At 40.2% G+C, this 15,069-nt stretch overlaps 1 protein-coding gene across 1 annotated transcript in view; it reads left to right on the top strand.

Annotated features, from left to right (window-relative positions):
- hdac8 (histone deacetylase 8) overlaps positions 1-14,808 on the top strand; it is a 33,852-nt gene extending 19,044 nt beyond the window's left edge. The window contains exons 10-11 of the mRNA XM_044341503.1: positions 3,149-3,254; positions 13,355-14,808. Coding sequence (XP_044197438.1) covers positions 3,149-3,254; positions 13,355-13,377 — 129 coding nt within the window. The 3' untranslated portion in view covers positions 13,378-14,808. The remainder of the gene's footprint in view (positions 1-3,148; positions 3,255-13,354) is intronic.
- The last annotated feature ends 261 nt before the right edge of the window (positions 14,809-15,069 follow it).

Raw genomic sequence — 15,069 nt, 5'->3', positions numbered from 1 at the left:
ACGCACACAAGCACTAAGACCAGTGTTTCTCATACCAACAGTGATTGATGGGCAGAGGGTCCATGTTAAGGTCTGTGGTAAATAATCAGAGACCTTCGACTATTTATCTCTCTGTACGTCTCTGCTAGAGACACTGGAGCCAGTCAGCTGTTTTTTTTTTCTTTTTTTCTGTCTCTTGACCTTGTGCAGGTGACGTAGATTCGCTGCGTCACCGTGATCACGCACTAAAGTCTCTTTTTATTTATCATTAATCGTTTTTTTTTCTCTATCTGGCGTGCTCGCGTCACGGCATCTTTTCTCCGTTTTTTTTTTATTTCTTACGTGCTTCTTTTCTCACTCAGACAGATCGATATATAGTCTAAAAAGGTAATCGGAACATCATAAGAATATTATAGAAATATTATAGGGAGATGTGTGTTTCTTTTAGCTGTGTGTGTGTGTGTGTGTGTGTGTGTCTCTTCCCCACGGTCATCCAAGCCAAACAAGCAGGCAGCAGGAGACGTGTGTGTATGATTGGTGTGTGTTTTTTTGTGTGTTGCTGGACAGCAGGAGACAGAGCACTGGGTTCATGGGAATACATTGAGGGTGTGTGTGTGTTTGTGTGTGTGTGTGTGTGTGTGTGTGTGTGTCTGCTGGTGTGTTAAGTAACTACTCTCATGTTGAGCTCAGTTGAGACCGGAGGTAAGACACAGAAACTCATCGGAGCTAATTGGAAACAGACGCGCACACACACGCACACACACACACACACACACACACACAGTAGACGAGGGGCCTTTTACCTACGAAATATCCACGGACATTCACACAAACACATAAATACGCACTTTTACCTTCATCTGTATTCACGACACACACACTAGCATTCTCTATCGCTGACACACACACACACACACACAGCTATTAAACAAAGACAGAGTACTCTCTGTCTTTCAAGTAAACAAAAGTACACCCCTACTGCACATTGGCTCAGCTTCGCGTGTGTGCACATCTGCTCCGGCCCGTGTTAGTGTTAGTGTGTGTGTGTGTGTGTGTGAATGTCCATCTTTGCTTTGGCAACAGACCTTCTGAAGTCTTCTCTAATGACATCCATCTAATCCTCTAAAGAGCTCCAACCAAAAACAAGATATCCCTGTCTTTTTAAAATGACCGTGGCATTAAGTTAAATTCATTACGGGGATGTTTACCGACTCCTTCGCCAACTGAAAGGAGCAGTCTGACATTGTGGGGTAAACTGGCGTGTGGTGTCCGGTCTTTATTTATCATTAGATTATTTGAACAACAGAGAATTAAGCTGCAGCCTTTGTAATAATAAATTAATCATTGAAAAGCAAAACATTCACAAGTTTGAGCCTCTGAAATGTGAGCATTTGCTGATTTTTCTCTGCTTAAAGGGGACATATCATACACATTTCCAAGTCTATATTTATATTCTGGGGCTCTTCTGGGATATGTTTGCATGATTTACTGCTCAAAAAAAACTCCTTATTTATCTTCTACTGGCCCTTTACGCAGCCCCTCAGTTCAGCCTCTGTCTGAAACAGGCCGTTTTAGCTCCCGTCCCCCACTCTGTTCTGATTGGTTGGTTCCCAGAAGCTCTGAAGGCTACATAAACAAACAATAGTAGTTCTTTTGCTTCCTTTTCCCATTCTTTAATACATCCGCACATGTTTGAGCCTGACTTCGATCTGAAATATGCGACAATGCAAACAATCTGACGTCATCACACGGAGGAAGTAGAGGCGAATGAGGCTTTTAAAGCAGGCTGAAGCCCTGGGTTTTGACTTGAAGGTGGCATTTTTACATATGTTCACCTCAAGTTTTGGAACTTTGACCATGTTTAACATAGAAATCCAACATAATAATAGTATATAAATGACAGGAAATCACTAAAAGCATTATATATCCCCTTCAACATCATTGTAAATTGATTATCTGACTGTTTTGAAGAAGCTTTTTTTGGGCTCTGGGATCATGCTTTCTTTACATTTTATAGACTAAACAGTTTTTCTATATGTAGCTCTGTGCGGAAGGAGGATTATGCATCTTTTGTTTAAGGCCTCAGTCACCTTGGCGTGCTCGGTGTGTTCTGCTGAGTCTTCATAGTCCAAGCCTTTCACAACAGTCGCTGTGAACGGACTGACGCACTTGTGGTCAGACCTGGCCTCTGAGTTTGTTTTGCTCTCATGGCACTGAGTCACGGCCCGACTATGCATTTTTTTCAACCGACGTGCTCTGGTTTTAACTTCTCGTTGAACCCGCTCCCTGGATTTCCACCTGTTTTTTTATGTTGGCTGGTTTTGTTTCATGGAATTGGTCGGACAGCTCGTGAAATGCCAGGAGCCTTTGGTATTTGCTGAAATCATCATCAGACCTTTTTTTGGTCATGTTGGTGAGGCCCTAGCTGTCTAGTGGAAGTTTGACTGATTTGTGGTTCCTTTCTTCTTTATTCTGCATCAAATTTTCTATCTGCAGACCGTCTCATACATGCTATTGTATTAATGCAACTCCTAGACAACACATTGAGTTAAAAAATATAAGGAACATGTGTCCGTCTGAAGGTTTTTACTCAGTCAAATTACAGTCAAGAAGGGGAGAAACCTATGAGTACTTCCACTCAGAATATTAGCACCACTGCTAAAAAGTACGACTTTAAATAAATTTAAATAATGCACAAAAGGGGGGAAAAAAAAGAGACGTGTTGGTTGAGGAGTCAAGACAGGTTTCTGACTCGAGACAGAAAAGTCTTTGATGTTTTCCACTGTTTTGCATTTCTTTCTTTCTTTCTCTTTTTTTTTTTTTTTTAAAGAAGTGATCCCTGAAATCCTGTGTAAATATTCATCACCAGTCAGTTTCACAATCCAATTCTTTAAAGTCCAAACGAAGCCTGAAATTTTCCAGGAAAGCAGCTGCATTCTTTAAAAAAGAGACAACGAGGAGAAAGTGTACTTTGGCGCTCTGCTGCAGAGTCTGTGTGCAGATGTGAAGGATGAAAGTATGCCTGTGAATAAGAAAGAAAAAAAAAAAAGAAAAAGAAAAGAAGAAGAAACGTCTTTTTTTTTTTTTTTTTTTTTTTTTTTTTTTTTAAATCCACACATCCAGAAGCTGTAATAATAAATTGTTGTGACATGATCTTTGCGTTTGTTAGTTTTTCACAGAGTACGGACCCGACTACTCGCTGGAGATCAGCCCGAGCTGTCGACCTGACCGCAACGACACCAAACACCTGGACCAGGTCATCAGCACCATCAAAGGTGTGTGTGTTTGTGTCTGTGTTTGGGTGGATACACAGGTGCATCTGTTTGTGTGGAACGATGGAGGAGGAGGAGGAGGAGGAGGAGGAGGAGGAGGTGGTGGGGTAAACAGGTGTGTGTGTGTGTGTGTGCGTGTCTCCTTGAACCCTCGCTCACCTACAGCCCTTTTGTCTCTGCACGGCTCTTTTCATGTGCGGTTTCATGTGTCTGTTCTTGTTTCTATACGTCTCTGTGTGGGATGGAAGTATGACTTTTCCTCCCCCCTCCACCTCCTCTCTCCTTGTGGCTTTTCACATCCTTTTGTTTGTGTGTGAATACACTGTCGACCTCACTGCGTTACCCACAACCTCTCATTCAGAGTCTGGGTCTTGATACATGTGGGATTTTTCATTTTGCATCTCTTCCTCTATATGTTCCTTTATATGTGTGTGTGTGTTTGTGTATTTATCCGTGTCTCTGCAGCCATGTGGTTAAGTCTTAACACCGGGCCTTTTTGGTCTCGGCGCTGACAGCCCGCAGCACACAGGAGAGATCCTCCAGCAGGGGTGAAACTTAGGCGAAGAGTTGAGCAGCGGGAGAGTTATTGTAAGGAGGGGAGGTCAGGAACTCGTTGAAACAGAAACGGCCGAGGAGCGTATCTAGGAGTCGAGTTCATTTTCCGAACGTTGAGCTTCATAAGGCTGAGATTCTGAGAGGAAAAAAAAAAAAAAAAAAATCTGATTCTGATCATTCGCTGTCTCGTAAATGTCGACGATCCAGTGTGCAGAACAGGATAACATCCTTTCCTTCCATCCGTCAGTAAAACGCTATATTTGACACAGCGGTTAGTGATTGAACGAAACGTGCTAAAAACAGTGTGGTTTGCAGAGCGGCTAGGAGGAATGAAATAAAGCCCAAAATCTGGTCGTGTCACCATGTTTTATGTTGACATGTCATGTTAAAAAAGATCATAATTCCTTACAGTTCTATATTTGAGCACCACTGAAAGCTGCAGATGGATTCTGTTTCCTCCAAGCCACAAATGTCAAAACTGTCCTTGTCTTGAGAAACATCAAACGCACAAAAGTTGTTTTCAGCTTTGTTTATCCTAAATTTAAGGGATTATTTTAGGTTGTTTTAGGTATCCAGGGAGTTATTGTTCATCCAATAAATTTTGACTCAGCACTTTCTTTCTCTCTCTGTTTTCTTGTGTAACTTTGAATGAAATGACTTGCTCAAGGGCACCGCAGTGTTTTGGGGATGAAAGATCGTTCTTTGACTTTAACTTTACTTGCTCGGATTCAAGCCGGCAACTTTTCTTAAACGGCTTTCTAAAGCAAAGAGCTCCATGACTAATATGAGAGGCGTTTGGACAAGAGCATAGTTCTATTATAGCCTCCAGTAGGTGATTTTACACTGTCAGCTGCAACAGAAAATGATACTGAGAGACCCTGAGACAGCTGTCGGAGCGAGAGAAGTTTCCTAGCAACTACCGCGCCAAAATACGGCAATAAAAATCAAATCTAAAAACCCTCTCAGTGACTTGGCAGCCATGATGATGATGATGATGATGATGATAATGTGGTAAGTAGGATATTAACTCTGTTTGAAGTTTGTCTTAGTGAAATATTTCATTCTAGTCGATGTCGGTGTCATATTTTAAACTCCAAAAGTCATCCAGATTACATTATAACTCTATTTCACTAAGTGTTTCTATCCTTTTTGAAGAAAGAAGAAAGCGACTATCTGGTCATGACTCAACAGGTCTGGACCACTCGTAAATTTTGTTCGCACCCAAGAGGAAATTGACGAATGCCACAAATTCTCCTAAATCTTGTAAAATCGTTAAATCACTCGTATATGTGTCTCTTAAGAACGAATCTGTACAAGCGGTTCCAGCGTGAGGCCAATTCTGTTGAACTTGGTGCACTTATGACTGTGCCTGTGTACCTATAAAAGATTATGATTGTCAGCGGTAACAGAAAAAAAAAAAACCCTCCTGTGTTAATATTTGCGTGTATGCTTTTGAAAGGCTTGTATCTATCTTTGTAGCTCAACCTGTACTTATCTGAGCAGGTGGGAATTTCCAATTAGGTGAGGCTGAGACGGTAAAATACCATTAATTGTATTTATATAGTCTTGGGGAGGGAAGAGTAGGTGGCAGCTTGCTGTGAGGCTGCAGATTTAAGTCATTTTTATTGAATTTCCCAGGGATTTGTGCCACTTTTGGCTGTGTTTCATCAATATATTTGCTGATAAACTTCAACCTTTCTTTGCATATACCCCTGCCTGCCGACCTGCTTCCTTAACATCCCCCCCCTTTTTTTAAAAAGTTTTTTTCCAGTGCCAAACAACATCTGCTTTTTATATGGTGGTGGCGGCACTACACTCAGCCATGGAAGACATTTTGACATGTCACAGTGGGGAAAAGCGCACGTGTAAATAATAAAATGAATGATGAGTGAATTCCATTTAGCTGCTTTGGTTTGTGCTGTTGTTGATGCTGGCTCAATACGCCATTATCATGGCATACTGGGACACTTAAATAGAACAGAGCCGTCATTAATGTTATTGCTAACACCTGTTCTTTTCCTACACTGACACGTCAATGTCTGCTGTGAAAAAGGCCTATACAGTAGCAACTTGCGCTCTAATTCCGTCACGTCAAAACTGATGAAGACACGCAACATGTGGCACTATTCGATATTGCTGCAACACATTACAACCTCTGACTAACACACAAACAGACACTAATTGCACACATAGTCATTCTTGGGCGAGTAAACATGGACTGTAAAACCGCGCCAACTGTTAGATTCGTGAAAAATTTTCTTGGACACACTTAAGCCTGTCAAAGCAAATATTCAACCATAGACTGTATAAAAATAATGGATGAAGCCACCGTTACATCACCCAATGGTTTGTGGACTCTTTTCGAAGCCTCAAGTTAGGCATTTTGGCTGTCACCATCTTGGATTTTTGGAGCCAGAAATGAGGAGAAGTGACCATTTTTGGACGAGAGGGTAGAGCTGACCCTTACGCTAGCTGCTAGCTTGGTTAGCACTGGGCATTTACAGTCTATGGTTGATTGTGAGAATGCTAATGCTAACTTTCACTAGCCAAAGACAGGCTTGAAACCAATAAAACAAAATGTACATACTGTAAATACTGAACATCTGACTCCTTAAAGGGTCTTTTAATACAACCAAATGCTGAACAAGACACTTTTAGCGACCAAAATGTTACAATTAACTTTCATGAACTGAAAACATACTGATTTAGCGACGGCTACGCCTATACTCTGTGAATCTGGGGTTACGCCGTTACCTAACCAACGTTGTCGCCATGTCAATCACAATGAAGCCACGCCCTAAAGCATACCCTGCTTTATTGTCAAAAATAAATTAAATGGGACCATAATTTACAAAATGAACATCATGATGCATTGAAGAAGACTTTATACTAGTGATAAACTAATCAGGAAAGTGTTTACTGAGGTAATAAATCAAGTGAGAAGTAGGGTTATAGACTTCTATACCATCAAACTTCTTTTTGGAGCCAGTGGAGTCGCCCCCTGCTGGCCATTAGAGACAATACAGGTTTAAGGCAAATTAGCATTGGCTCCACTTTTTAGACCTGGAGCTACCTGCTTGTATTCAACACACGGAAAGAAGCTGAACAGTATACACACAGTTTTCATGAAACTCAGCTTTTACTGTCCAAACTACAAGGTGGGACCAGTGTTTTTAAATGTGTTGACTGTGGAAGATGTTTGAAAATGTTACGTGTGAATGGAAAGCAAAACGGGAGGGAGGGGGGGAAAAAAAAATGTGTTCACAAACTTCATTTTACTGTTGCAAATGACAAAAGACCCCTGTTGGGTGTATGAGCGGTTTATCCAAACAGCATTAAGTTCAGCTTTGAAAAACTCCAGGTCACATCAAATCAGGGGAACAGGAGTTTATTTGCCGAAATTCAGTTGGTCTGTTGGCTCGCATTAAATCATCACAACCGGAGGGGTTGAAAGTATCGCTGGTTTCCAGTCATACGGCTTTTATTAGGGGCAACAGAGGGAACGGGTGGATGAACGGATGGATGGAGAGAATAAAAGGGAGGAGAAATGAATTACAGACAAGCCAAAGATGGAGAGAAACTGGGAAAATGTGCGTTTGGCTGCTGCATCCCATCTGCCTCTCCTCTCTTTTATCAGATCCCTTGTTCTCTTTCCTTTGTTCAGATACTTCAATTTCAGATGCTTTTTAAAGAGCAAAAATTGAAAAAATCCAATGTTTTTAAGCAAGTAGATTTATTGAAGGTTTAGTTATTGCTAGGATACATTTGATTTTAAGGGTTTCAATCCTCCGAATATATTAAAAATCCCGTAGAGGATGTTTTTGCAGATGGACAGAGATGATCCCATGCGGCTCTCCTGACTCATTTGTTACATTTTTAATTTTTCATCATCTTAAAAATGAATCATGGGGATTTTTTTTTTTTTCCTCCCCACTTCTCTTTTTCTTTGCATCCGCTTCTTTCTTCTTTTTCTTCCTCCTAGTTTCAACCTGTCACATCTGTTTTATGTCCTCACCCTCTCTTTCTTTTTTCGCTTTTCTTTTTCTTTTTTTTTTTTCTCAGGCTTTCTGTCTCTTCTGTATACCAACTTCTGCACTATGTCAAGTCTCATTTAGTCAGAAACAAGTTTTGTCACCAAGCGCTTTTACCACACAACAAGCAGACACCAAAACCTCAACAAGAAGTGAGAGTATTACAATTTTCTGGAGCAAAAGTGCGTGAGTGTGTGTTTTTTTTTAATGTCTCTGTCTCTGATTATAAAAAAGACCTACCTACATGTTTGCTAACTTAACTAATGCACACACACGAACGCAGAATAGGGACAAGCTATAACAGACACACACACACACCTCCAGGCAAACATGTCCACATGACATCATATTGGGGTGGATAACTGTTTCTCTGGTTTGGAAACAAAGTTCTGCTTATAAACATTGGTTTCCCTGAGAAACTGGGCGAGTGAGTGTGTGTGTTTGCGTGTTTGCGTGTGTGTGCCCACATCTGCTTTGTCTGCTGGCTTGAATGAACCGTAAAGATTTGAATCTTAAAGTGATAATCCCACCAAAATCCTTTTATTTTTCATTTTTGTTCAGCATATGTTGTGTCCCGATCCCATATGTTAAGCTAACACGATACACACACTTACACAACATGTACTCGTGTTGATTGTGCACTATTGTGACAGTTATTGCACAAAAAAAAAATAATTTTATCTTATTGTACCAGCAGGAAATGATGCAAGACATGCACAAAATATTTAACTCAGTCAAAAATGGAGAGGACATTTTTGCTGTTCTTACTTTATTACCAGTGTTGCAAAAGTTTGGCCTGAGGGCAGCACCAGAGGAGTCAAAAATCCTGAATTATTCTTGGTTCTCGGTAGGTGAAAGTACATGTTGCATCATCCCTAGTTGTATTTTTCACTCAGTGCTAACACTGCTACGTTAGCATGCTAATGTTGACGTTCGTTGTATGTCTAGCCTTATTTTAGTGCTACTACAGTATCAGTCAAACGTTTCGACACATCTGCTCACTCTAGGCTTTTTCTTTTTTTTTTTTTTACTATTTTCTACATCGTAGAACAACACTGAAGATGTCAAAACTATGAAATCACAAATATGGAATTATGTAGTAAAACAAAAAAAAGTGTTAGACAAATGTTTTAGATTTTAGTTTTCTCAAAGTAGCCACTGTTTGCCTCGATGACAGTTTTACACACTATTGGCAATTTCTTAACTAGCTTCATGAGGTAGTCAGCTGGAATGGTTTTCAACCATCTCAAACAGATGTGTCTTGTCAAAAGTTAATTGGTGGAATTTCTTGCGTAATGCGTTTAAGGCAGTAGTGTTGTGCTGAGGTAGTGTTTGTATACAACAAATAGTCTTATTCAGCTATAGTAGTAATCTATATTATGGCCAGAACGAAGTAATCTAAAATTTTAAACATATTTTACTTTGTTTACACTTTTTTTTTGCTTACCACATAATTCCGTATGTGTTATTTGTGTGTTATACAATGTAGGAAATAAAGAAAAACCATTGAATGAGTTGGTGTGTCCAAACGTTTCACTGGTACTGTGTATGTTTTTAGTATCTGTTGTCTGATTTTGTATTATTTTGTATTTATTTTTGTCAACTTTTTATGCTGTCGCCTTGGCCAGGTCTCCCTTGCAAAAGAACCTCAGTTGGGCTCACCTGGTTAAATAAAGGTTAAATAAATAAAAATAAATAAAAGTTCATGTCATATTGGAGTTAATAATTACCTGTTTCCAAGCTGTAATTAGCTCTACTGCACTGCCTGAAAACCAAATAGATGCTATCTAAAGTTTGCTTGTTTGCTTGCTATCAGTAGCATGCTATCATACCTACAGTTTACATACAGGTTACAAAACGTTTTTATTTTAATATGCCAACATCTGGCATGTAACAGTTATTATGTTTTAGTGCTGCTGTTAGCATGTTTCGCTTGCTAATCGTTAGCATGCTACTTTTGTAGTAACTTTTAGTGTGTTCACGTACCGTAGTTGTTGTATTAGCATGCTAATGTTAGCATGTTACCTATTAGTTGAAATGAAGTGAAATTTTTGACCTCCTGGTGGCGCTTAAAGCCCAGATGAAACAGCATTTCGACAGTATCTAACTAGTCAGACCATATCGCAACGTATTTCCGCGTGAAACAGGACAAACAAGCAGGACATAACGTTGGGAGGAATTTGATTTAAATGTTGAATAGTGAGCGTGTCATAATGAATCTTAGCTTTGTGCTGCTAAAAACTGAAGACCGATTGATGGGTGGATGTCATGATATCATTGATTGGTTCACGCCTACATAAGCACACGTCATATTTTGTTTTACAGGAAGAAAACATGATTGGATTCGGATATATTAATATTGTTAAATAGGTGCACAATATGACTGGGGATGTGATCTAAAAGTGTTAAAAAGGCATTTTTCAGGGATCACCATAGTCATCAGGATTCGTCCTCTGGAGTCTGTCTGCTGCAACATTTCATGGCCACAGTTGTAAAGAGGTTTCAATCTGGACCAAAGTGTCTGACAGACATTATGGTCTCTATAGCCACACTGCTAACAGGGATAAAAAGTCATTAAAGAGCCTCTGTTAACCCGTCAGTTCATGTTAGAGTAATAATAAAAACCAACATGTTTGTTTCACAGGCATCAGAAATATCTCAGCTTTTATAATTGTTTTAACATCAACTGGTCAGTCAGTAGATTCTCGGTAAATATACGTGACAGGATGAACAAAAGATACACACTGGGTCGTGCAAACATAAGGCAGGTCAAAACTATAATAACTGTGTCTTTACTAATTTCCTCTTTAGGGAATTACTCAGTCTTTCCTATTGTTTCTCTCTCAGACACGCACACGCAGGCTTGTTAAGCTGCTGTAATTAATTGAAATGTGATTTTTATTAGGTGATATCAGAGGCAGCAGCAGCTGTCCAACTGTTTGTGTATTCACAACTCCGTGTTTACGAGGCTCTGGTAGCGTGATTTCCATGGGGACTTTTTATGTGTGTGTGTGTGTGTGTGTTCAGCTTCATCAGTGTGTATAAACTGCCAGCCTTTCTGTGCAACTGTATTTTATCTTTGTGTGTGTGTGTGTGTGTGTGTGTGTGTGTGTGTGTCAGGCTGGAAATATCGCAGCATCTTTACATCCTGCTACTCTTGCTCGTTAATCCTCCTCTGCACTGACAAGGTACTTGTCTTGTCACACACACACACACACACACACACACACACACACACAAACACTCACTTGCAAAATAAAACAATACATATTCACACAAAAGATATACGCTCGGGACTCGCTAGAACAAGAGAATTGGGGGGGAAAAAAATACCACCTAAGAAATATACATGCACAATATAAAACCCACCCACAGATGCTGTGATAGATTAACTATTGCAGGTAGTAAATATCTGAGCCCCCCGTGGACGCTCGTCACTTTACCAGAATTTACTGTCTCCATCTGGAAAGCAGAGCAAGAAGCAGAAGGATGGAGAGAGTTAGAGAAAGGAGAGGGGAAAGAGAGGCAGCCTGCAACTTTTCTCATCATCGATATTGTTCAGTTAATTTTTAAATCTGTGAAATATGATCACAATCTCCTAGGGTCAAAGTTCACACCTTCAAATTGCTTGTTTTTGTCCGACTAACTGTCCAAAACTCAAAGATATAGTGAAATAAAACAAAAAAAAGCAGCAAATCCTCATATTTGCGAAGCCGAAACCACCGACGGGCATTCGTTTATTGATAAATCACTTAACAATTAGCTGATTTAATTATCCTTTCTATCAATTAATCATCTGTTTCAGCACTTAAAAAAAAAAGAGACGAGAGAATGTGAGGCAAATTTCCCATTAGCCGTCTTTCAGTGAGTGCTGCTGCGAGTCTGTTTTCCAGTACAGTTTTCCAGTTTTCTGCACACATCATGATTTTTATAGAGTTCTACCCTTGTCACAGTAGAGAAAATTTTGCAGTGTTTGCAGCCGTTGCCCCAGAGACTCAGTCAGCAACTATCTCGTTCTTCGGTTGCCTTTGGTGGTCTTTTTTAAAAGTTCACGTATGAAACGACAGCGAATGTCAGAACCCCTACTGACGCCGGCATATTCAGCCCTGATATGACTCAGTAAAACGTCTTTGTGATTGTGATTTATAATAATAATAATAATAATAATGATATCCGCTTCTGGTGCACATACAGTCAAAATTCTGCAGAATGATGTGGCAACGAGAAGAATAAAAAAATTTATGATGAGCGCAGATGTATGTGTGCTCCAAGGGTTACCAGAAAACATTGTGGTTGTAGTTAAGCTTGCTACAAAAAAAAAAAAAAACAAGATAAATTAGGATTTGATTAAATAAAATTAATCCACATGTTTGTGGTTAGGAGGAAAGTAAAGACGCAAAACGGGAAAACAAATTGGTGTGATGCTGATTTTTAGAGAAATTAGTGTCAGAAAAACTTCGATTCCCTTCGTTTTTCCACCAACCTGAGTCGGTTCACTTTTCATACACAGTGGCACGGATGAGAGTGTATGAAATAGTTTGCAAGAAGCCAACAAAACGCTAAAAGTTAGAAGATACATGGTTTGATTCACCTTCTCTAGGATACGGATATAGAGAGCGAGAGGCAGAGTGACCCTGAAAACACATGGAAGAGTTAAATCGGTTTGTTTTTTTCCAGTGCGATAAAGCTGCTGTTGTTGTTGTTGTCGCTGCAGGCAGAACATGACAGGACTCCACTGACAGCTCCACAATAGCCAACAAACAGGACATCCTCCCTCACTGCGTCAGGGCAATTACTCATCCACCGTGCGTGTGTGTGTGCAAGTGTGTGCGTGTGTGAGTGTGTGTGTGTCTGTGTGCAACATGTTTATTTTTCTCAATCAGGCAATTTAACATAACAATAGACAAACAAAGCAGCATTGTTTGCAGCGTAACATATAAAGTAAACGGATGACTGGACTTTATAATGCAGCTATTGTGTCAAAACCCGAGTGTGCGTGCGTGCGTGCGTGTGTGTGTGTGTGTGTGTGTGTGTGGCAGACATGGAAACCAATCCATGTCTTCATGCAAATGAACCTGCTGTGTTGCTTAACGTTGTCATTTCCATATCAATTCCCTTTTTGCATGCTTGTATTTCCTCGGGATCGACGGGGCTTACCTCGGCCAGATGTTATTTTGCATTTTCATTGGCACAAAATGTGTGTGTTCGTGTGTGTGTGTGTGTGTGTGTGTGTGTGTGTGTGTGTGAGTGTGTTTCTCCTGCATACTGCTTCCATCTTTGGTTCGGTTTCTCTTGGTGTCTCTCATGTGTGTTTAGCCTCCTTTTGTATCCCCACTTGATGTGATGAATTTCACCCTTTCCCTCATCCGTCCTCCCTGTTTGTGTATAAATGTGTGTGTCTGGATGTTATGTGTGTGTTCACCCATGTTACCCCCACCACCACCACCAGCACCACCAGCAGCAGCACCACCACCACCACCACCACCCCTCTCATTTCTCTCTTTCTCTTGTTTACAGGGAATTTAAAGAATGTGGTTTAGGAGCCGGCAGCCTCAGCCTCCTCCACACTCACACATACCCGCACATACACCATGTTTCCAAACCTGGTCGACGGCTCGGCTGCTTTAATGAAGACAATATGGAGCGGACCCCTTCGGCCCCGAGGCACGGAGCGAACGAGTGTGGGATGAAGGGAGGAAAAAGAGAGCGAGAGAGGGTTTTGGAAAACATTAGCCGAGTGTTTCCAGGGGAAAAGAGTTTAATAAGCGGAGGGGGGTGATGTGGTTGCTGTACAATGTTCACTGTTTTTAATTCTTTGTTTTTTCGAGAAGGTATGTGTGTGAATGAGAGAGTCTACGGTGTGTTCAGTGAGGGTATGTAAAACTGAATTGCAGCAGGTTTTTACAGTAATCGTCTCCGGTATTTTATCAAAGGATGTGTTTGTGATCATCCTATCAGTCGGACATTTTAAACTAAAACAGAAAAACACACTTTTTCTGGTGTCGGGTTTCACTTTCACCGCGGCGCTCCTGTGATTTTACCCCCCCTCAAGAGAAGATAAGCACTAAAATAGACAAAAAATAATGAAACTGAAACTGCCCCTCAGCAAGGTTCCCAAAATGTCTCGTTATAGTGGTCTGGAAAAATCTAGAAAAGTATGTGAAACGAGTTGCCCAAGTCTTGAGAATACTTGAAAAGTTTACAAATAAATGGTCTGGAAAAGTTTGGAAAATAGCTGGTCACAGATTTTAGAAGTTTATTTTCTCCGCCACATTGTTGTGACCCCTGGGCAGAAATCTGCAAATTAAACATCTGGACAGAGTTTGGTATTTTAACTGAAAAAAATGCAGGGAAAGTTGAATTGTTTTTTTTCCCCCCTTTCCATAGACACACAATAAGATTACAAGAACATTAAGAAGGTTTTACGTAGAAACAGCAGTCCCACACTGGTCTGGCATTTTATTTCAGGTCAATGAACAAATATGGCTACTGCTTGAAGATGAACTTCCACTTCCACTACAGTTTATCACTTTAAACATTGACTGAATTATTGAGAGTCTGTGGGAAAAGCGGAACTCTAAAATGGAAAATGTCTGCAGTATATATGGTTCTTCTGTTAAAAAAATAAACAAGCATGATCTCTGCTCTAGTTGCCAGATACTCTGCAGTCTGTAAAGGTATGGGAAATGCATAAATTGTAAGTCCTAATGGTCAAAGTTTCTTTTTGTAGGTTGTAAACGATTCTGAAAATAGATGCAAAGTGTATCTGATTATTTCCATCATCTGGACAAGTTTGGAAAAAAACAGAAAAATCTTGTTTAATCCCCAGCTGTAGTGTTTGTGATGTGGCAGCATTAACAGCTGCAAATCAAACTGAACAGTGACCAAACATCTTCAAATCCTCTCTAAATGCAGTGGTTCTCAAAGTAGGGTCCGGGGACCCCCTGGGCGTCCTTGAGGAGGTTCCAGGTGGTCTCCAGCAAAAAGGGGGAATAATTTATTTTCACTATAATTCCATCCATAAGTAACACAATGACAGAATGTATGATTGTTTTGGTCTTGGGTTTCATACACTTTCTGTAATAAAACATCTAAAAGCAAAAATCTTATCATACGGGGGTCTGTGGTCTAATTTGTGTCAGTTTAGGGGTTCTTGACATGAAAAAGTTTTTGAACCACTGCTGTAATGAAGCTTCAAGCTGATGTACATGTGGGATTTTGACATTAGGAAA

Source organism: Thunnus albacares, chromosome 22 (genome assembly GCF_914725855.1).
Source record: "Thunnus albacares chromosome 22, fThuAlb1.1, whole genome shotgun sequence".
Classification (NCBI taxonomy): Eukaryota; Metazoa; Chordata; class Actinopteri; order Scombriformes; family Scombridae; genus Thunnus; species Thunnus albacares.
Note: the sequence above shows the minus strand (reverse complement) of the source record. Positions and strands in the feature narration are given on the sequence as shown.